Source organism: Larimichthys crocea, chromosome X (assembly GCF_000972845.2).
Source record: "Larimichthys crocea isolate SSNF chromosome X, L_crocea_2.0, whole genome shotgun sequence".
NCBI lineage: Eukaryota > Metazoa > Chordata > Actinopteri > Sciaenidae > Larimichthys > Larimichthys crocea.
In genome coordinates, this window is record NC_040020.1 from 26,673,735 (window position 1) to 26,695,615 (window position 21,881).

Below are 21,881 nucleotides of genomic sequence, written 5' to 3' on the forward strand. Positions count from 1 at the left end.
CCCCCCCCACCAGTCACTGCTTCACATCCCTGGGCAGCTCACACAGTCTGGCTGGCCTCCTCAAGCTCTGGATGACGGGTCTTGCTGCTCCTGTCCTTATTTGGTCTGGAGGCGCAGCTCCACTCTGAGGCCCTGAAGGTCCCACAGGCACATTCCAGCCACTATTGATCTGGATGGGACCCAGTACTCTCACCCCTTAGTTTAACAATCCTGTGCAAGACATCATCTCTCCTTTTCTCTGTTTATACCAGAAACTGGGTCTGTTTTGTCTGTTAAAATAATCCTAGCTTACAAAAAAAAAAAAAAAAACTGATTTATTGTGCTCTTTGTTTATGATCAGTGTTTTTTTCCAGCCAGCTGAGAATATTTTTCTCTCGTTGCCTCATGCTTCTGCCTTGCCTTACCAAAGGCTTTTACTAGAACACAACAAACTGTGAGTAAGTCTTGTCAATCTGTGTCAGCACTGATTGGCTTTGGAGTAGGTTTCCATTGTGCAAATAAATAAATTAAAGAGTAAAAGAGTTGCTCAAATTAGGAATCACACCACAAAATCCATCATCTGTGTCCAGACTGGAAAATCACCCATCATTGCAAATATTTCAAAGTAGGCTCGTGGTTTGTTTCTGCAGTTACCATGACGATGTTACTCCCTGACTAAAAAAAGGGGAGTTGATGATGTATTCATACTGCAAACCTTCTCTGTCTGGACAGACATGAAAGAGCAGAATTCATATAGTGTCTAAACCAGTAATATCAACTGCCTCCTTTGATAAAGCTAAAGTAATTTATGCACCACACATCAACTATAATAGTTGTTTGAGCATCAATGCAACGTTTTAAAACTGAAAGTGCCCTGCATGGCCTATTCTGGTATTTTCTATCTGCAAGGGTTTTAAAAGCATCATTAAATAATAATAAAATCATGTAGAATGTGTTTCTGATCCAGCTTGCTGCAGTGATGTATACGTGTACTCCAGGGTGTGTCAGTACACTGTGACATCATTGCTGGGCGTGGTCACAGGTGCAGCACACTTTAACTTTCAACCAGAAGAGGGCATCGAAACACTGTTTTTATTGAGCCCACAAGGTTTTAGCAATTTACTGACGTATAAACCAAATTTCGTTTAGTTAGAGATTCATGTAAATTGTCAGCTTGACTTAATTGAAAAGCTAATGCTGGACAAGTCGCGTGATATTTAATGTTTTTCTTATCGTTAACTGATCCTTACAGCAAATGTCACAAAGCATAGATATCCATTATCAATCGGTTTCACTGGTTGACATATTCCTTCATCACTCATACATACAGCTTCCTGCTTCCGTAATTACTCACAGGTGCACAAAACAAAAAAACGTATATATTTACTCATTTGAGTAACATTGCTTAAATCCACAAACTTTTTAACTGTATCTGACAGACAAGAAATAGGTTTGGAGCTGAACTTATAGGGAAGTTATAAAGCCCCGAGAGATGAACTAATGAAGTGTTGGTTTTGTGGACAATAGGAAAAATATTTATTTTCAGCTTTAATATAAGTAGCAATGCCAAGATTTTCAGCTGTTGTCAGGTGGCTATTTAAGATAATTGGAATTGTTTGAAATAGAAATGAATGTTGTTACCTCGTGCCTGAAGTAAAATGGTAATCAAAATAGTCTTTTCTGCTAAACTGAAAAGAAAAAAAAGGGGAATATTTCATCTACTAGCTGGATTTTATTAGCAATACAGCCCCATAAAACCATCCAACAAATGCTAAGATATTGTAGAAATACTTAGGTCCAAGAGTGTGCATTGAATTTGATATTAACATGAATAACATATAAGATTGACATTTTCATTACATGTATAAACATATCAGGAGTCAAATTCACGTCTTCAATCCAAATCTGTTCCTAATGTTGTATCAAAGGCAGACTAGAGTTTGTGATCATGTTCTGTGCACACGCTTTCCTGATGTTTTCTAGACTATATATGCATAAATTAATTTTTTGCATCACAGAAGAGGTTTACATATACATGGCTATTAAATTAGTGAGTTGGATGTAAGGCAGCAATCACCAACTCTACCTCTACCTACAGTAACTTCAGTTTAAATACGTCACTGGCTCTTAAAACAACAAATAACTGGAAAGAGAGAGAGCGAGAGAAAAAAAAGGCCTACATGCCTGGCTACAGTAATAACTTTGAAAAAGTGGAAATTAGCACCACTGATGAAGAACGTGAAGAAAGAAGGAGAGGAAACCAAATGTGATGGTGGGTGAGAAAAAGCTGACTTTATAAAGCAAGTGGATGTTGGCCATTTTACAGCTCTCATACAAAAGGCTTACAAAAACACCACAGACACACACATACACACAAAGTGTTCACACACCAGCTGAAATAGTGGATGACGGGGTGACATATGATGCGTGGATGATAAAACAAAATATATCTTAAGGTGCTTTAACAATTGTTTGTTGTCATCAGTGTCCATACCTATGTGAAACACGTAAAATGAGAAAAAAACAAAACATAAATCACATTCACTGAGCATGACAAGATAAGATGGGACTTGCCAATACTTCCTAATGGTATATAACTACATGAAACAGTGACCCCACTCACTGACAACAAGGTTAAAAGAAGTCTAGTGGAAAAAAACTGCAGTTACATGACTGAAGTTTTTGATGAAATGCCATCTCATCCTGCATCTGACTTAAATAATTCAACATAAAACATCATGACACCTGGCATTATTACAGCCCATGAACTATTGTGTTACTTGTCACTTGACAATAAAATAACAATCCTTCAAATGTGGCTTCTCCGCTGTTGAGAAAGATGTTTAAAAAAAAAAAAGCAACGTGTTGTTCCATCCCTTCTAAAATTATCTCATTACACAGTTTGAACAGCACTTGTCCTCTAATAAATATAATACCTAAAAAGGTTGGAAACCTTTTTGCATACACTTTTCAAAACATGACCGGTATGCCCCGAAAGCCCCACAGTCACATTAGCCTCTAGTGTGAAAAATCTGAAGTGAAATTTGAGATAAAACAAACACGAAATTGTGACAAAGTTTCGTTAAAGTGCATCAATCCTAATGTGAACAATTTGAAAATATTTTTGTTTTTCTAATCTTATACTTTAAATCTAACATAAAAATTAGACAGCAAGTAACAGTGTTAATGATATTTTTTTGCCACTCATTTGCAATATTTAAAATAATTGCTTAATAATGTGTTTCAGGACAAATATATCCCCAAATTCTTCAAATAAAATCAACCAATCAATACCATGGGTATATACATTACACATAACATTGATACACGCACAGTCTTTTCCACATGTAACTGGAGGGAAATCCTTCTACCTGAAATATCAGCTGCATGGCTGCAATCCCTTCAACACAGTTCGTATACAACAGACCCGCTGACAGAATACTGTTTTCACAACACTCTCTGCACTGAATATCTTTGGGGATATTTGTAATTGAACACTGAAATGAAATGTAGCAAATGTTTTTAAATGTGAAAAAAAAAAAGTGATTGTGGTGATTTTACTGCCCTTTAACAGAAAGAAAAGCGTCGCTGCGGTGCTCTGTTTTCTATCATTGTGTGTTTGCAAAGTTCTTTCGATTTCCTTCCATCACTGTCAAAAGTTAAAGGTCACTGACTGGAGCACAAAGTTTGGGTTCTCCATGATAGAAAAATAAGGATAAAAAGATAAGATTAAAAAAACAACATTATTTTATAGAAGTCTTCCATTAAAGATGGCTAGTTAGAGCTAAATGTTCTGTCTGTGTGAAGCTGCACGAGCCACACATACACGCAAACACGGTGTCGGGAGGTGGTGTCCTGCGGGTGCTGTGCTGAGGGCGATGAATGTGTCACAGAAAGGGGCGGGCCCAGAGTGGTGGGGTTGGTGGAGGGGCGTGTGGGGAAGTCTGGAATCATCATTATAGCTGCTTCACGTAGTTTCCTGGGAAGGTTCCAAACAACTTGCTCCTCCGAGAGGTCCCTTCAAAAACAAAGAGCAATAAAAACGAAACAGTGTCAGTGTTTGAAACTTGGCAGTCCTTGTTACTAATATTATTCCAGCTGCCTGCGGTCTGGAAATCAGCCAAACCTGAAGATCAAACTGAAACACATGAAAACATCTCCAGAGGGCAAAGTGTTGCGTAAAAGTATGAGAAGATTAACGTGGAAAATCTCAGGAGACTTTAACTGCACAGCATAATGTTGACTCGTGGCTGGGATCACAGTGCCATCTAGTGGTTGCAGGTTGATATTTGCAAAGCATCAACTTAACTAACCTGTACATAGTGGACATTTTCTGTGCAGCAATATAATTTTGTCCACTCCATTTAATGATTATATGAGGGATACTTCATAGATCAAGTTACACAGTAAAAATATACAGTAAAATACAGTAGCTCACTCTCATAGAAGTTTTCACTTTTGGAGGTGTGCCTTTGTCTTTTCTACTTTTGTTTTTATGCACATTTTTTAAAATTTTAATGGATTAAAAAACCTCAATGGAAACACAAAAAATTAAAACTCCAGCCTCATAATAAATGCAAAATGATGTTAAACATGGTTGAGATGGAAAACTCTGTATGCAACAGAGCCGTGAACTGCTTACTTTTCATTTCCTTTTGCTAAAGAATTTGCTTAAATGTGCTACATTTGGACAAAGCACTCTATTTTAATGCTGAACTATGTTAATCTATCAACTCTTGCAGCATGCATTTTAGCCCAATGAATATGTTTTAAACTTCCAAATAGGTTAGGTTAGAGTTGGCCTTTGTACATGGGGGCACACTTTACCTACTGAGCAAGCCACCGCCCCAATGAATCTAATGTTTCAAGAGACACAACAGCTAATATTTTTGTAATAGAAAACAACCATGTAATCCCTCCTCTTACCAACAAACCACCCATCATCACACTTCTCCATCACGTCCACAATGTCGCCTTCCTTCAGCTCCAGCTCGTCCTCGTTGCGAGGCAGGTAGTTGTAGACGGCCTGGTACCTTTGTGAGAAGAACTGATGGTAAACTGATGCGCTGTGACGAACTTAACGTGGTGAGATGGCTCGGAAAGTGTTTCTGCATTACTAAGCCTAAAGTTAAGCATAAAGACATATTTTCCAGCCTTGGATTCAAATCAGTGGAATAATAACAAATAATACTTACGGGTCTCCTCCACCTTGGAGTGCATCCTGGACTAATCGCTGTGAGACAGATAGACAGAGACACAGCCAGAATGTCAAAATGTGGTATCTGCGAGGCTTTAGGGATTGAGGAGGTTGAATGGAAAGACTTTTTGATATTTTTTGATACCTAGATGTGAGACCAGTTCCTTTGAAAACAAACAATAAATCAACACAAAGGGCCTCGATTGAGTAAAAATACTAAAACAACTCCTCCCGTAAAAGAAAAGTTACACTTTGTTTGAAAAACAGCATGCTTTACTATGAAATGCTAAAGAATATGTGGTGATCAGTCATGAAAGATTATGAATGAATGGTTATTTATAAAGTGTTCTTCCTTCACAGAGACAATGGTTGAATGAAGACATGCCCCCCTACCCTTCGACCTCTAATGGGGGACAGATAGGATCTCCGGGACAAGATGGGGCTACGAGGAGGTTTACCACCGACAACTGGATCCTGTTTAACAGGTAGAAAGACCAGAAGCAACACACCGGGAATCTTCAACAGTAACTGAGTCTGCAGCCTTCACTATGAGCTGAACAAACACGGCACAAAGGGCTAATAACATGCTGTAAAACGTCATCCATCAACATGCCGATGCCAGCGAAAGTCCTCCTGCACACACGACAGTGAAACCAACATGGACAACACACTAATTCAAGGCTCTCTACTGTCCATGAATCAAAGCAGCATTTCCATGACAGTGTACAATGTATGTTAGCATACAAATGACACAGTAGTCTCAGCCAATGCTGCAACAAATTATTACTTTTCACATATTAATCTGTTGATTAATCGTTTAGTCTATAAAAAGTTCAGAAATCACAATTTACCAAAGCCCAGGGTTGACGTCTTTAAAACTGTATTTTGTTTTGTCAGACAACAGACCAAAACCTAAAGAGTGATTTCAAAATGATATAAAAGACAAAAGCATCAAATTGTCGTGCCATTTTCTCTGCATAATAGGCATAAACGATTAATCAGATTTAGAAGATCTGTCATTTGATTAGTTGACTTAAGTCTCAGCTCCACTAATGTCAACAACACAAAAGTTAGAGACGGGTATTATCAGATAATCCTCGGCAGCACAAACATGATCTAAACCATCATCATCTCCACAGTACAGCTTTACCTTCACCTTGGGAGATCTACGTCCTGGGTGGGGTACAGTGGGGGGAGAGCGTGGAGTAGAGAGGGGAGGAGAGACAGGTCTAGGGGGAAGGGGTAGGGGTGACTCTGAGTCAGGGCAGGATGTCATTGGATGAGAAAGACAGAGAGAGGTTGAGACAGAGCGCTGTGAGGGAACGTTTGGAGACGTGTGAGAGGCCTGGGAGGGGTGGAGGGGAGGCGGTGAGACAGGTGGAGAGGGAGAGACTGGAGGTAGTGGTGACGTCATGAGGCGGGGAAGGGATGGGGGTCGAGGAGAGGCAGGAGGAGAGGAAGGGATCGTGTTGTGATCCTGCTGTTGTGACCGTGAGAAAGGTGGAGTGAAAGAAGAGGTAGAAGAAGAAGGAGGAGCAGGCGGAGCAGGAGCAGGAGGAGGTAAGGAGGTCAGAGGTGATGGTATGGAGGGTGAGGGGAGGCTGGGGTGAGGAAGCTGTGTCACAGTGGAAGGGGAGACATCAGCCTATGGAGGTAATGACACACATCATTTCTGAAGCTGAATCACAGAATCTGAATGAATGAAGAAATCTTTTAATTAAACTCTGATTATTTCACAGAGCTCAGGAAGGAACATGGAGGAAAATGTTTTACATGAATGATTTAAAAAAAAAAAATACTTTTGTGTCCTCTTCTAAAGGAAACTTTAGCAACATTACTAGAAATATTCTGCTTAGGTCCCACCAGTAACAACAATAAGACTTCTTCAAAAACAAAACAATAATAAAAGCAGTAAAAAAAAAAAGGTGATATTTTAAGACTTGAGTGTCAAAAGCAGATTTCAAAATCTTATGGAAATCAAACTAGGACGCACTCCTCAGTCTCTCTTGATCATTTAGCTGTTTAGGATAAACATATTGCTTCCCTGTGAATGTGAAGTACATTGATAAGAGAACGCAAAAGCAGATCTATTTTTTCTAAGATTTAAAATATTTCCCTTAATTTTCCTTCCAAAGCCCTGAAGTGTTTGCAAACTCAACAGACGCAGCTCACACCATGCTCTACCTGTGGACTGAGTCTCTCAATAAAACATCTAATGTCCTCCTGTTTGTCCTCACTAGTTTCTTCTTCTTCGTCTTCTTCTTCGTCTTCTTCTTCGTCTTCTTCTTCTTCTTCAATGAACAACTCAGTATATCCACTTCCTTTCACCAATGGTTTCTGAGACTCGACAGGTTGCTCACTCAGAGTTTTTGACTGTTCTCCCCAACTGATGGAAAGTGGCTCCATCATCACAGGCTTGTGAAACTGCACCTCTAAGCGAACGCTACCTGACGAGTCGCTGGCTGGAGTGACTTCTGGGGTTTTCACTGTTGGATGATGGGGTTCTTCTGATTTTAGCTTAAACCTACTTGTAGATTCACTGAGTGGAGTGACTGCTGTGGGTTTCACTGCTGGATGATGGGGTTCTTCTGATTTTAGCTTAAACCTGTCTGCCGAGTTTCTGACTGGAGTGACTGTTGTTGGTTTCACTGTTGGAGGATGTGATTCTTCTATTTTTAACCAGCTAAGTGATTCGTTGGTTTGTGTAGCTGGTGGGGAAACTACTGGAGACAACCTTAAAAAGTCAGCATCGTCAGTACTGGTAGAACCATCCAGAATCATGGACAACAGCTCATCATAAGGATCTTTTACTTGCAGCTCAACATCAGGGATTTTGCCGCTTTTGTTCGCTTGCACATTTAACTTGTGCTGCATAGGAACTTGTGTGGACGATTTTATTGGCTCTGGCACCGTGCAGAACAAAACCTCTGGCTTAGAAATGTTTAATGTTTGGGCTATTCCCTTGCCACTGTTGTATTGCAGCGAAGAGATGGGTAGTGGAGAGCTAAACGAGGAACGAGGAGGGGGTGGAGGAGACGGAGGTGGAGGAGAGAAAGCTGGGGGAGCTGGGGTGTGAGCTAAGATGAGTCTCTCATCTTTAAAAGGAGGAGTTCTGGAAAATGTCTGGAGCGACGGTGCAAAGCCTCTTTGTGATGGCATAGGTGAGGGTGCCTTAGGCCCCTGAGCCTTTAGGAACGGTGCAAGGTCAGTGGGGAGAGGGGGTGGTGTGGGCGGTACAGGGGTGGTCGTGAGGGATCGAGCTGGAGTGGTTGATGATGGGTCCAATGTGAGGGACAGCCACTCGTTGGTGACAGCTTGCAGGTCAAGCCTTTTCAACGGGGGGTGAGGGGATGGGAGGTCACGAGTAGTGGAGGATGGGGGTAGATGGTAGAAAGGCTCCATGAAGGTAAAGTGAAAAAAGAAGGAACAGTGTAATTTATAAAAATGGAAAAGAGATAACTGTTTTATGTGTTGTTAGACAGAGCTTGCTCCCATATGCAGATGATGCGTTTACTTATTTATTTAAATATATTCATGTTCTCATTTGTGATGTTGGTTAATAACCAACTACTGAACTACTGTTCAGCCATAAACAAACTAATACCCCAAAATGAAGTGTTCATTGTTTTAAATTAGAAACAAATTGCAAGTTAGAAAGTTGTAACTTTATTGTATTGGTGTATTACATCCTACTATCACAGTGTAGTGTAGTCAAGTGTAGTGATTCCCCTACCTTGCTGGGCGTAGAGCTTGGCGTCCTGTTGCCAGGGTAACCATGTGGGTCTATGTGGTGGGCGGAGCTCTTGGATGGTGAGCGCTTGACAATGTCAACGTATGACATAGGAAAGATGCCCTGTTTTGTTGTGTCTGGGATCTTCCCCTCATACCAATTCTGGTCCACCTGCCTTATCACAATCACTCTCTCACCCTACATGTGCACACACACACACACACACACAACCAAAATATGATTTGATGAACAATGAACAGCTCTCAACATACTACCTCACATGCGTCTTAGAGAGTGGATTGATTTTATGTGATTATAACATCTTTAAATTCATGAAATTAGTGCAGTGGCTTAAGTTTGAAACTGGTGCAGTCTATGTGTTGCTTTCAGTCCTTTTTTTGAGTTTATACAGTAACCTCAAAGTCAAAAAGTGTAGTTCCTAAATAAATGCAAGGTTTCACTCCACAATAATCTTGTTTGATTGTTCCAGCTTTGATTTACTATCAAACTACCTTTCTGAGAGACAGCTCCACGTTAGTATCAGCATTGAAGTTGTAGCGAGCCACTGCCTCTCCGATCTCTTTGACGTGTGCTGGCGGAGGAGGACGAATTGGTTGCTGCTTTTCTGAGGACGGCATCTTCTGTTTATTTGTGTGCAGTGGTGTAAATGTGTGTATTGAAGAGGGAGAGAAATCATCGAGAGAAATTACATATCGTACAGACAATGGTGCACATCTACGGTACTTACATACAGTTTATCAGCTGCCCACTTACCTCTACGTAAGACATGGGGAATATCCCAACCCGTCCACGGTGCTCTCCTTCATACCAGTTGGTGTCTATCTGCCGGATGATGTTCACTGCATCACCCTTCTTAAATGTCAGCTCCCTGCAACACATTCATGTCATCAACGTGCCGACACACAGGTGTGAAGAAGACATTAACTGTCCACTTCAACCAGCACAGCACGTTTCATGCTCAACAGCATCAGCTACAGAACCTCAGCCACTGAAACAGGATGAAATAAGATGAGGTACAACAGAAATATGCTTTATTCATGCATATATTCAAAGACTGTATAAAACAAATCAGCCATCCAAGTGTGGTGGAAAGATGAAGAAGTTATCTTAGAAAGCGAAACTTTAACTTTATGCAAGAAAGGCTAAAGAATCTGAAATCATAACATTGAATGTAATTAGTCGCTGATGTGTTGAAATGCAGTTAAATATTCATGCACTGAAGCTTGGCATCGTTTACCATGCACGGTACTCACTTAGCTGATTGTGCCTTAAAATCATAAATGGCTCTCGCAGGCTGTTTCTGATGGAGGAGAGAGAACAGAATAAGTTGTGTCATCTGTTTATGGGAGACCTAGGAGATGAGAGTGAGAGAAAGAGCCGGCAAGTATTACCAGGCAAAATGGAAAATATAGCTTTATAATTTTTTGGAAACTAAAGAGAAAAGCATTAGCCTGTTGGGAGTCAATCTGAATGTGTCAACCAATCATCACACATTAACTATTTTGTGTTATTATTGAAGTGCACGCTGGTGCTGACAATAGCCATCTGTTTGTTGTACCTCTCTGTCGGGAGTAGGTCTTCTACTCTGGGGTGTGTGGCGTCCATCCATGGTGGAATAACACCTTGAGACATCCTGGTCTGTGATTAGCAAAGATACATAAAAAAAAAAGGTCACGGGAGTTACCATAGTAACAACTATCATATCAAACGCATGCTCACAATACAAAAATGTGCTTTGGGAAAGTACTGAATGGTTCAGTGATGACGCCATTCCAACAGGTAAATGAGGGAATGAAAGCTCGGAGTCAAAAGTAGGTGTTTTATTTGCATTTCAGAGGAAAAACAAGGTGAATGTGATTCTGACAATATGACACATGCAAGCACAAAATAAAACAAGGGCCCAAAAAAATATAATAAAAACTATTTACAAACAAAACATACAAGCAAATGGTTTGAGGGAAGGAATGATAGCGGGATAATAAGATGACTCAATAAATCAATCTGCAAAACAGACAAAATAACACAACCAAAACAATAATCAAATTAAAAACAAACAGAGGAATATTCACATTTATTTACTACAATGAGAAAAATAACTGTAAATTCTCAAATATTTCTTTACCTCAGTTGAAAAGAAATCAAAGTCTCTTGAGACACCTGTTTTCTAAGTATCACATTTAAGTACTGTAAGATGTTTAAATAAGCCATGAGTTTCATGCCATGAGTGCAACAACAAAGTCATCTTACTTAGCTTTCTGTTGCTCTGATTTTCTTTAACAGACAGTAAGCTACCGTCAGTCAATCAGTATTTTCGAAATTTTTCAAATTAAAAGCTTTCCAGTTTCTCATTTTACTAGTAGACTTTTAATGTGAAACATCAGCAGGAAGTTAGCTTAACATAGAATGAAAAAAAAAGGTACTATTGTCTTAACAGGTTTTACTTGAGAGTTTACAGTAAACAGGTTTCACTGAATGTCTGAATATATTAAAAAAGAACAATAATGGGTGTATTGGCGAATAGCAACATGCTCAAGCAATACTGAAAGAGTCAGTGAGGTGTGTGGATGCATATTTGGAGTATGTATGCATGTACGTGTGCATGTTTATGTAGAAAAAACTATGTGTATGTATGACTGGCTACATGATGAAGTGCACATGTGCATGTTTGAGGTGTGAAGCGTGTATTATCTCCACCTGAATAACAGAGACCATTTCCATTGCCCTGCTCCTCTCCGTATTCATTATTGTTTGAGGTGTCGGAGTGGCGTCCATAACAGGCACTGATTGGTGACTGTAGCCGCGGTGACTGTAACCGTGGTGTAGAGGGATCCCCTCTGTATGAGGCATACCCAGTGGGGCTCCCATCTGGGTACAAAGATGTCGAGGAGTGACCCCCGTGCCAACACCCCCTCCTCCCCCGCAATGAGGAGCTTCGTTCAGGCACATTAGGGAGAAGTTCAGCCAGTATTCTTCTCAGGATGCTATCGTCAGGTGCCCTAGTTCCTCTGTGGCCCCTCTCTGTTTGAATGTGCTCATATATGTCTCTCAAGGCTGCATCTAGTGCTTCATAAATGGCCTGTTTGGACTTGGGTCTTCTACCTCGATCCCCGCCACCACTGGTTCTTCTAGAGGTAGGTGGTGAGCCCTTTTTCCTGCGGAAAGGCACTGGGCTGACCAGGAAGGCCAGCTTAGACATCGCTTGCTGGGACTGTGAGCTCTGGATTTGGGAATGGCTGCCGCGGCTCTGCTGTGAAGGTCTCTGGTGCTCCTGGCGCGCTCGTTCTCTCTCATGGCGAAGCATAGTTGTAAAACGGGTATAAGAGGCCGGACAACGACCTTTGCAGGTGCTGATGAGGTGCCGATGTTGGTAGCCCTGGCTTTGGCCTAGACTTTGGTGACTCGGGTGGTGGTGATGATGGTGGTGGTGATGACGGAGGTGGTGATGGTGATGGATAGTGGAAGAGCCGTACAAGCTCTCGGAGGAGGTTAGTGAGCAATGGTCAAAGTCACTCTCGCTGCAAAATGACGAGCCCTCCACCTGGATGAAGTCACTGAGGTCTGACGCTACAGCGTCTTGTTCACTATCAGAATAGTCCGGGTTGGCTTGAGGGACTTGGGGAACAGAAGGAGCAGGATACGACCGTGCACGTACAGGCTCCGGCCCAACACGAGGCTGACCCTCAGGTGGGCTACGAGGTCGATGCAAGTGATCCATGGAGTGAGGTACTTTTCCATTGTTGCCATTGTTATCTTCCTCGAGTAGAGATTCTATGGAAAAACGGCGTTTTGGAAAACTAGGTGTGCCACCGCCACCACTGCTGGCTCGAGATGATGAGCCGCCTGGCGTTGTAGTGCCTGAAGGCATGTCATCACCCAAGTTGGGCATGGATTTGGACTTCTTAATAAGGCGCTCATATTCAGAAATACGATTTGGCACCATATCGCGTGGCACCTCCATGCCCCAAGAGGGTGTCCAAGGAGACAGGCGATGCCGATGCAAATGAGGTTGGCGCTCCAGCTCCAGGATGCGAGCACGGACCGAGCGGATGACTTCTGATGGGATGAGCTGAGCTCGGTCAATCTGGTGCATCTTACGATAGAGCTGGAGAAAGCCTGGTGAATCATGCGCCCGTCGCCGGTGAAGACGAGGCAATGAGCGAGTGGAAGTAGATCCACTCCCTGAGGGATTCCCATCACAAACGAGTGACCCAGCACTTTCTGAGCGGGTGGCATTGCGCCCACCTGAGCCGGAATGCCCATCATTGAGTAAGTCATCACAGCTGCGTGACCTAAGCTTGCCAGGGGAGGGTGGTACCTCCTCTGCACTGCTCCATGTCTCAGGATCTTGGCCTTTTGTCTGCCAACTATTCTTACAACAGACAGACTGCTTGGAGGAGGAGCTGCCTTCCTGGCTGGCATCATCTTCATGGACGGGGTCAGAGGGGACAGGGGGCAGATGAGGGCCCTGATAAGGACCCGGGGAGGTCAAACTGTTTGAATACATGTTACATGTGTCCCCACCTTTCAGTTGTCCAACAGAGAGCAGCGTGGTGAAAGAGAAGAAGGAGGAAAGCATGTTAAGCAGTAATACCCAGCAAAAAGGTGAAAGAGCTGGGGAGAGGGAGAAGAATTAGTAGTGAAAAGAGGGTGGAAAAAGATGACTGGTGCTTTTTCTTCAGACTTCAACCAGTACCAATCATGAAAAATGACCACACCAGACAGACATTATATTGAGAAATACCCAACAAATGACACCAAATCTTCCTAGTACTTAGTACGATCTTCCTGCACTTCCAAGTACAGGACACACATGACTGTCCAGGGAAGGAACAGCAGAAGTTTATCTGTATGTACGTGTGTACCTTTGGCTCTAGAGGGTGAGGACGGTGAGGAACGAATCACAGGCTTCTTTAGGCTGCTGCTGGGTCTGTAGGCATCCACTGGTTTGGGTGAAGTTACAGCTCTGCTCTGAGATTGAGCATTCACTTGGGAACTTGACGGCTCAGACTTCCTCCTCTTCCTGTAGTCACTTGCAGCACTGCAACACAGTTGTCAAGACATCAATGACGACTGCTTCCACAACACTATACACTGACGAATGCAGTTTATAGAGGACAGGCTATTCATTTCTGTTTACTATATTTCCTGCAGAATTGGGTCTTACATACACAGTATAGACCAAAACATAAAAAGGAGCGAGTGAATAATGTTTCACATCTCTAATCACCTCTAAACCACTTAGATTAATGTTACAATCCAAGTATATTCAACCATATCCAACTAAAAATGGCTATTATCCTTGCGTTTGAAAGGATGAGTCAACTGAGTTACCGTAACTCCTCTTATTCAAAATGTCTACAAAACCTATTCAGAACAAACCCACTCAATGTCACTTACAAGAATTACACAGTCCATTCATTGCATCCCATTTCTGCCCTTTCTGTTCACTGAGGATATGTGACTGAATAAGCAGGCCATTGGTGAAAGGGAGTAGGACAACGGGAGGAAGAGGGGGGGGGGTTGAGGGAAGGATAGGGTGAAGGGCAGAATCAATAGGTTTGCTGGGTTAATTTATTCTGGCTCAGTTAGTGGGAGGGAGATGTAAAGCACCATGCCTTTAGTGACAAAAGCAAATAAAGACTAACAATAATTCTCACAAATCATCCTTAAGAGTAGGCACAAAGGCTATATGCACCAGAGCCGAGGCAAGGAAGAGCTGTTTTGATTCAGTGCTGAATCACAACAAGGATCACTGCTGTTGAGAGGATGGGGGGAGGGAAGGGAGCGATGCAGAGGAAAATAAAAGAAACAGAGGTTACCTCGCAGGTCTCTCCGGAGCCTTGTCAGCAGGAGCGATGTGCAGGGATGTCTGAAATAGGGCAGACAACAAAAGAGAAAAGTGAGATCCGCAAGAACAAAGACTTGAGGCAGAGCAGCTCACAATGCACAGCCTGCATGCGGTTCTTGCTGTGCCACACTCAAAACGCTCCCCAAGCCTAAGGTGCGATGGATGCTGGTTCCACATGGCACACCTGACTGAGAAGAGGCCTACCGGTGTAAGTGGTGAAGATTAATTTCTGCTTTCTCATGGGCTTCTCTGGAGGAGGATGATGGCAAAGGTGATATAGCAAAGGATGATATGAGCTGTGCTCAGGGGGGCAAATGTTGCCCTGCAAAACCTGGCATGGATCAACTGGAATGGGTCTTAGTGGTAAAGGATGGAGTGGTCGATACACTTCAACAGCAAAAGTCTCTCCAAGGAAAGGCTAACCATTAAATGCAATCACATAATCATATTGAAAACATAAAAAAGATTTCCGGTTAAATATCAGTTGAATTCAAAATTTAAAAAAAAAATCTAGATCTTGAAAACTTTCCAAGGAGAAAGATGTTACCACTGTGAGAAAAAAGCTGGCGTATCAGGTACAACCAGCAGTTTTCCTACAATGCCAAGCAAATAGATAAAAAGCATCTCAAGCTATATGTGCAACAGTCTTCACAAAGCATCAAACTCATCTTGCAGTGGATGGCCGACATGTTGATATGAGATCACATTGAACTGGTGCTACACTAACATCATACTCATTCGAAGCAATGACATTTTTCTTAACAATATAGATTTTAATTCCTATGATTGGTTAGAAACTGTGGGATTAACAACAATACTGGAACACTCATAAATGTGAGTTTACCTCAATACGCTGGCGAGCGGAGATGTCTGGATTATAATCCAGCCGTTTTTTAGGAGGCTTGAGCCCCAAGCAGCGGCAGTGAGCAGGAGGAGGAGGAGGAGGAGGAATAGGAAGAAGGTGAAAATGAGGTGAAGGAGGAGAAGCAGTGGTGACATCATGGGGAGAAACCAAAAAACAAGAAACATGTGGAGAGAGTGACACCCGTTAGAGAATCTGATTCACCAGAGATGGACTAGTTCACAAGCACTGCACATGTGCTTTGCATGTACAACGTACACATGTGCACACACGCACTACACACTAACACGCTTTTACTGACAAACACACACACACACAAAACAATACATGTTCATTCATATGCACACTCTAATGTCATCTACTGATGCTTTATTCCTATGCTAATCTCAAAACAGCAACATTTAATCTGCATTACATCAATGCTGGAATAAATTATGTCTACACCAACCTTTATATACCAAACACACACAAATGTGCCCATGTACCACACACACACACACACACACACACACATGCAGAGTGTGAGAGCAAGCTGTAAAGCAGAAAGCAGAGTGAAGCACAAGCTGCGGTGTTGTGTTTATTTGTTAGTGCAACGAATTGCACTGACAAATGCTGTGACGTCGTGCTCATTTACTAGTGTTGAATAAACTACGGTTCACACATTCGGTCCAAACTTCTTGTGACTTCTCGAGTCACATCAATAAACACTCAAACACTGAACATACTGTGAGACTCTGTCCCGGCTGGACCACTCAGTGCATGTAGGGAAACCATCTACACTCTAAGGGCTTATTCTGTGATGTGATACATTCAAAATATTGCAGGTAGAAATCTCAACAGAAGGCCCAACGTGAACTCTGGGAGGTCACGCCAGCTTCCAGATGTGACATTTTCACCTGAACATTTTGAATAAGCCCGAAAGATCATCACCTGATGTCATGCTGGCATTGACGGAGGCATGTCCTCATGACACTGTAAATCAGTCAGGTTGGGGTAATTTGATCCCAGATATGTGGCTAGAGGCAATCCCTGAGCCACTAAGTTATTACTAGCTACATCCAGCAGAGGGCACTAGAGTATTTAGCTTGAAGCTATGCAGAGCGTTCCTCTACCAAGAGTGAAGATAAACACAAATACTAGCAGAAATAAATCTATGATCAAATAAACAAAAAGGCTGATTAATTGATACACATGTTAGCATGTGCAAAAGATGAAGAAACTGCACTGACTCAGATATTACACAGAAGAAAGGACTCATCTATTGCATATGCATCGATATCATGATTGACTGATTGTTCTGTGCAGTTCTCCCAGCCTAAGAGTGTCATCTAAAGCATCTGGAGCACACATTTTTTCCTGCTTATTTTTGGATAAGATGCAACAATTAAACAACTGAAATTAAAGTTTGGAAATAAAAAAAAAAAAGGTTTGTGTGCGAACGTTTCAGTGCCTGCTAGCCACCAGACCAAAAAACCCAGCAACGCAGAGACATAACACAGCCTGTCACAAGGGTGGGGGGAGGGAGGGTCACAGCACCCAACAAGTACCACATGCCCAAACAACTAGCCCCACCCAGTCTATTGGTGGATACGTTTAAAAAAAAAAAAAAATCATGGGTGGAGTGGAGAAAGTGGGTGTATGCCTATGGCAGGGTTGTGGTTGAAGGAGCAGCTACAGCCCTGACTTACCGGCCGCCCAAACTCCAGCTCGGAAAAGAACTTATACCAAGGCTCGTTCTCTAAATCTATGTCATCATAGGTCTGGGAAAGCATGACAGTGAAAGAGAGAGGAGGTAGAAGAAAAACAGAAGAAAGGAAGTGTGGAAAGAAGTCACACAGACAAAGAGAGACATGGACCTTATGGTTAGGAATGGGCAAAGGCGGCACAGGGAGATGGGCACAGGATGAACCAGGATGAAGATATAGACTGGCTCATTGGGACGAAAGCAGTGATGCAAAACAACATTTACTACTGACAAACCCTACTAAGTAATGATACCAAAACATGTGGAAACCCAAACAATTTGTTAGACAACCTACAATATTGCCATGTTATTAGACAGTGATTAAATGTACACTAAATTATTCTATCTAATAAACTCCATTGGCAATGTTACAATCTTACTGGTCCCTTTGATTTGATATTCATTAATTTCATATGCATTCAAATGAACAGAGCTGTGAAACCCATGACAGAATCACATTACCACTGCTTTATTTTAAGCCACAGCACAGGTGATAGATCAGCATGTTACTTGGAGCATTACGTATCTAACACTCAGCCTCATTATCCACACCTTTGTGCTGGCTCAGTGAATGGCATGCTAAACTCTCACCGGGAGACCTCGTTTCATTTAAGAAGAAGAGGAAGTGGCACACGTTGAAGAACAGTTTGGAAAAGACATGAGGGGTTATTCGCATGGGTGTACAATTAAGTTTCACTTCTATATTAGTGGGAACATTATGGTATCACAGTCAGCCGGGCAACTGATCCAAATGCTACACACTGCCATAACTTCTACTGATGCTCATGCAAACATTGTTTTAATTGAAAACAATGATAGTTAACATACTGAATATGTTTTTGGGCTGTTATGTGCTTTTATTAATTACTTAGAGAGAAATAAACTGTTAAACTGGCCAAACTGTTCATATTTCTAAATAAAAAAAATAAAAAAAAATGTGTCTTTTTATTGCTTTTATATTTTATCTAAACACCCTTAATGTCTGCTGTAAAGCACTGTAAATTGCCTTGTTGTTGAAAGGTGCTATAAAAATACACTTTCATTGTCTTGCCACACAATTCTGCCACATTCCCTCCCTTCAGCACTCACAGAGCTGCTTTTGAAATGTGCATTTACGAATATTTCATTTAGAGTTCACGACTGATATGGATCTTTCGTATTGAGCCAGCTGCCATCCAGTGTTAAAATACTGTGTATCCTACGCCATTTTTCATGCCCTGCGCGTAAATGACGAACAAATGGCTTTAAGGAAGCAGAAGTGTCTCTGCTGCTGCCACATGTTAAATTATAACTGCTCTCCTCTTGTATCACAGAGGTACATTTTCACTATTTACATGCAACACGATTAGACAGGTAAACAAAAACAACAGTTACCACTGTGTAGCTGATCATGTATGTTTAAACTCCAACCAGTGCAGCTTTCTCCATTTGTCTCCACTTATACACTCGAGTCAAGAGGCTTATTCATGTTCACAGTGTTACTGTTACTTTAACTGTAGAGATGAGGCAGTTTTACTACACTGTCTGCTCTTTCTAACCCCGTTCCCACATGGAAATGGCGTTTTCACACTAAATGAAACACTGCCAGGAGATGTTGTGTAGGTGTTGTGGTGTCACGTGTCTCTTGCTAAAAAGAGAATTCAGCTTTGAGACGAATGAGTCACCCTGTAAAAAAAAAAAAAAAGTGAAGCCTTGAGCAGAGGCTGCCAATCACCCAAGTAATGTAGACACACACAGAAAAAAGAAACAGAGTGCCAGAAAAACATTTTTTTTTTGTCCAAATGGACATTTCAACACTGGACTGGCTGCTTTAGGTGCCACTTCTTACCTTGGATAGTTGAGAGAAAAGCTTTTATACAGACATCATACATAATGAGTGAGTCTCAAACAGCAGAATAGCTCGCGTGGGTTCACTTCTACCCTCTATTGCTTCCTCCTTTTATTGCCTTATCAGGGACTGACTCATGCATTATTGCCCTGGGAGAGCTTTCTCTCTCTGCAGTCATCACATTAAACACCACACAAACCTTTTCTTTGAAATCTTTTCCCACATTAACATACCCGCATCTATAACACATTCTCTATTATCTTGTTCTCAACTCAGATACCTCTATTATTTTTCATCCTCCCCCTCCAAGGTAATTATATTTGCTGTCTACTTTGTCATTCACCCCACACAGAGAGAACAGCCAGTACTGTCACTGAAGGATGCAGCACTGGAAACCTTCGCTTTTTAACACCCACGCTGTGTCTGACAGAAAGAAGCCCATGCATATAAGCCCATAATATGAAAATATTTTAACAACACAGTAATGTCTAGAATACTAGCGGATAAGAAAGGTAAATGTGCTTGCTTTTCTCAATTTGATCATCCAGTTGTTTTTTGTCCTGTAGCTCCGTTATTCCACCTTGTGTTGTTTAATGTTTAGTTCTCTACAGAAATGGATTTTCTATTTAGCCCCAAAGTGAAGCACAGCAGCAACAGAATGAATCTTTTACTGGACAATAACAAGCATAACAACAACAATAGTAAAAGAAATCACTTCGCTGTCAACGCAATAGAAATATTCTTCCAAGATGCCAGCGTGAAGCTGGCTAGGGAAGCAGGCATCACGTCCTCAAAATGTTACGTAGACTAAACTTTACAGCCTGGACTGTGGAGCTGTTTCAATTGATTTTAACAGGAACATGTCAGAATTCATTCAAATGAAATAAAACATGTTTATGATATACTCACTGGTCTTTCATGCTCCAAAATAGACGACTTCCCAGGCTCGTACTCAAAAATACTCTTGGGCTCTGCGCGGTACTTCCGTGTGTCAACTTTCCTATTGGGGGGACCCCATTCATTCCTGGTAAAAGACAAACATCCATGCCATTTATTAGTTCTCGTACAAGATGAGCAACCTAAACATTGACTGAGTATTTCATAACTTATAAATGAAAGAGATGAGAGAAAGCTCTTCTTACGCATCAGGCGTGTCTTTCTCGCGGTCACTGTCTCTGGCCCTCAGCTGGAGGAGAGATGGCATGGGTGGAGGTGGTGGGGGTACAGGAGATGGCGACGGCTCCCGAGGCCCCAGATGCCCCCCATTGTCCGAGGGGCTTTTGGCGAGTGGCCTGTATGTATGTGTCCGGGGAGCAGGGTGGGCCATGGTGGTGTTGGATGACAGGCTGTAGTCATCTGTTAAAGACAGGACAGAGGATGCATTGGAGGGAGAAGAGATGAAGCAGTCAGACAGGAAACAAACGGAGGAAAATTACTGATTGTATGAAATGATTTTGTTATACTTGAAACATCTCTCACCGTTGTTTATGACGGCATATGTTGCATTATATGTGTCAGAATAGTCATCGTCTGGAGAAGAAAGGAACAAAAACTGAATGGGACACATGCACAAATGTACTTCATGGCACAGATGGTTTGTAGTTTCCTCTCTGGAGGGGACAGCTACAGTCAGCTTGAATACAGTCAGTTACAAAGTAATTTCCAATAGTGACCGTTTTTTCACAGCAGGAAGTGGGATCAAAACCAACCGAGCAGCATAAACCACCTCTCCTCTGTTCATCCACAAGCTCAGCACATCTCAGTTTTCCAATATGTCTTCCTTTGAGTTATATGACGGGCGATAGCACCCTACAGAAGCAGATTATTAGCCACATTTTGATGTGACTTATATGAGTATTTGATTCTGGCTGAATTTAAAGCTGCCGTTTTCTGCAAATGAGAAAACTACAAATGCCCTTGACTCTTATAATGGAATACTGATTTATAAATGAGAATATGTAAATATTCATCATGGGAACACTCGAAGATCATAAAGATGTTTTTCAGGCACATATAATCATGAAATAGTGTGTTTGTGTGTGTGTTCTGCAGTAGAAAAAGCCTGAGCAGTTATGAACAAACAAGCCTTGTACTGACTGTTAGAGAAAATTAGAGCAGATTTCCCAGGACAGCTCAGCGTCTAATAGAGGTTTCTCTCAATTCTTCCCCCTCTCCAGACTCTCTTGCTCTCATCTAATGAGTTCTGGCTCTAAGCGTCTCTTGGTCTTCTGGTTTAACAAGAGCCGACATGCTCAGACACAAAGATGCAAACATGCGTGCGTGTATAACCTACTCTGCTCATAATGCCTGATAAATAAATAAAATCAAGTAATGGGACTTTTTTTTTTGCCATCTAGTGTGATTTAATACAGACTTACCTGCTTTGTGAACCTTGTGGATCTGTTTGAACATAGTTTTGTACCAATCCTTAGGCCTATCCACCGTCTGTGGAGAGAGAAATAATCATAAAGATTTATGTGCCGTGAAATGCAACATAAACCAGATAGCTCAAGTTAGAAAGTAGGAAGGTTTCCCACTGTTTTATGAGACATTAGTGAGGAGAGAAAAACACCCTCTCAGCCTTTCTAGCTTTATTTTATTATTTATTTATATGATTCATTTATCGTAGGTGGAGACACTTCCACTAACTTGCTTTTAGGAAGTTGATCAAG

General features: G+C 41.7%; 1 protein-coding gene across 2 annotated transcripts in view; it reads right to left on the bottom strand.

Moving 5' to 3' along the window:
- Window positions 1-2,246: 2,246 nt before the first annotated feature.
- The window catches only part of sorbs2a (sorbin and SH3 domain containing 2a), a 48,143-nt gene continuing 28,508 nt past the window's right edge, over window positions 2,247-21,881 (bottom strand). Inside the window, exons 10-29 of one of the 2 annotated variants that reach the window (XM_027282887.1) lie at window positions 21,588-21,654; window positions 20,689-20,739; window positions 20,352-20,565; window positions 20,119-20,233; window positions 17,326-17,397; window positions 15,620-15,676; window positions 14,747-14,796; window positions 13,790-13,965; window positions 11,622-13,448; window positions 10,486-10,565; window positions 10,181-10,227; window positions 9,681-9,795; window positions 9,419-9,547; window positions 8,910-9,104; window positions 7,361-8,572; window positions 6,327-6,821; window positions 5,570-5,650; window positions 5,175-5,212; window positions 4,906-5,012; window positions 2,247-3,997 (exon numbers count right to left, since the gene is read on the bottom strand). In XM_027282887.1, the coding sequence (XP_027138688.1) occupies window positions 3,936-3,997; window positions 4,906-5,012; window positions 5,175-5,212; window positions 5,570-5,650; window positions 6,327-6,821; window positions 7,361-8,572; window positions 8,910-9,104; window positions 9,419-9,547; window positions 9,681-9,795; window positions 10,181-10,227; window positions 10,486-10,565; window positions 11,622-13,448; window positions 13,790-13,965; window positions 14,747-14,796; window positions 15,620-15,676; window positions 17,326-17,397; window positions 20,119-20,233; window positions 20,352-20,565; window positions 20,689-20,739; window positions 21,588-21,654 (5,190 nt within the window). In that variant the 3' untranslated portion in view covers window positions 2,247-3,935. Of the gene's footprint in view, window positions 3,998-4,905; window positions 5,013-5,174; window positions 5,213-5,569; window positions 5,651-6,326; window positions 6,822-7,360; window positions 8,573-8,909; window positions 9,105-9,418; window positions 9,548-9,680; window positions 9,796-10,180; window positions 10,279-10,485; window positions 10,566-11,621; window positions 13,449-13,789; window positions 13,966-14,746; window positions 14,797-15,619; window positions 15,677-17,325; window positions 17,398-20,118; window positions 20,234-20,351; window positions 20,566-20,688; window positions 20,740-21,587; window positions 21,655-21,881 lie in introns of both variants that reach the window. The other variant, XM_027282888.1, reaches the window with a different exon arrangement.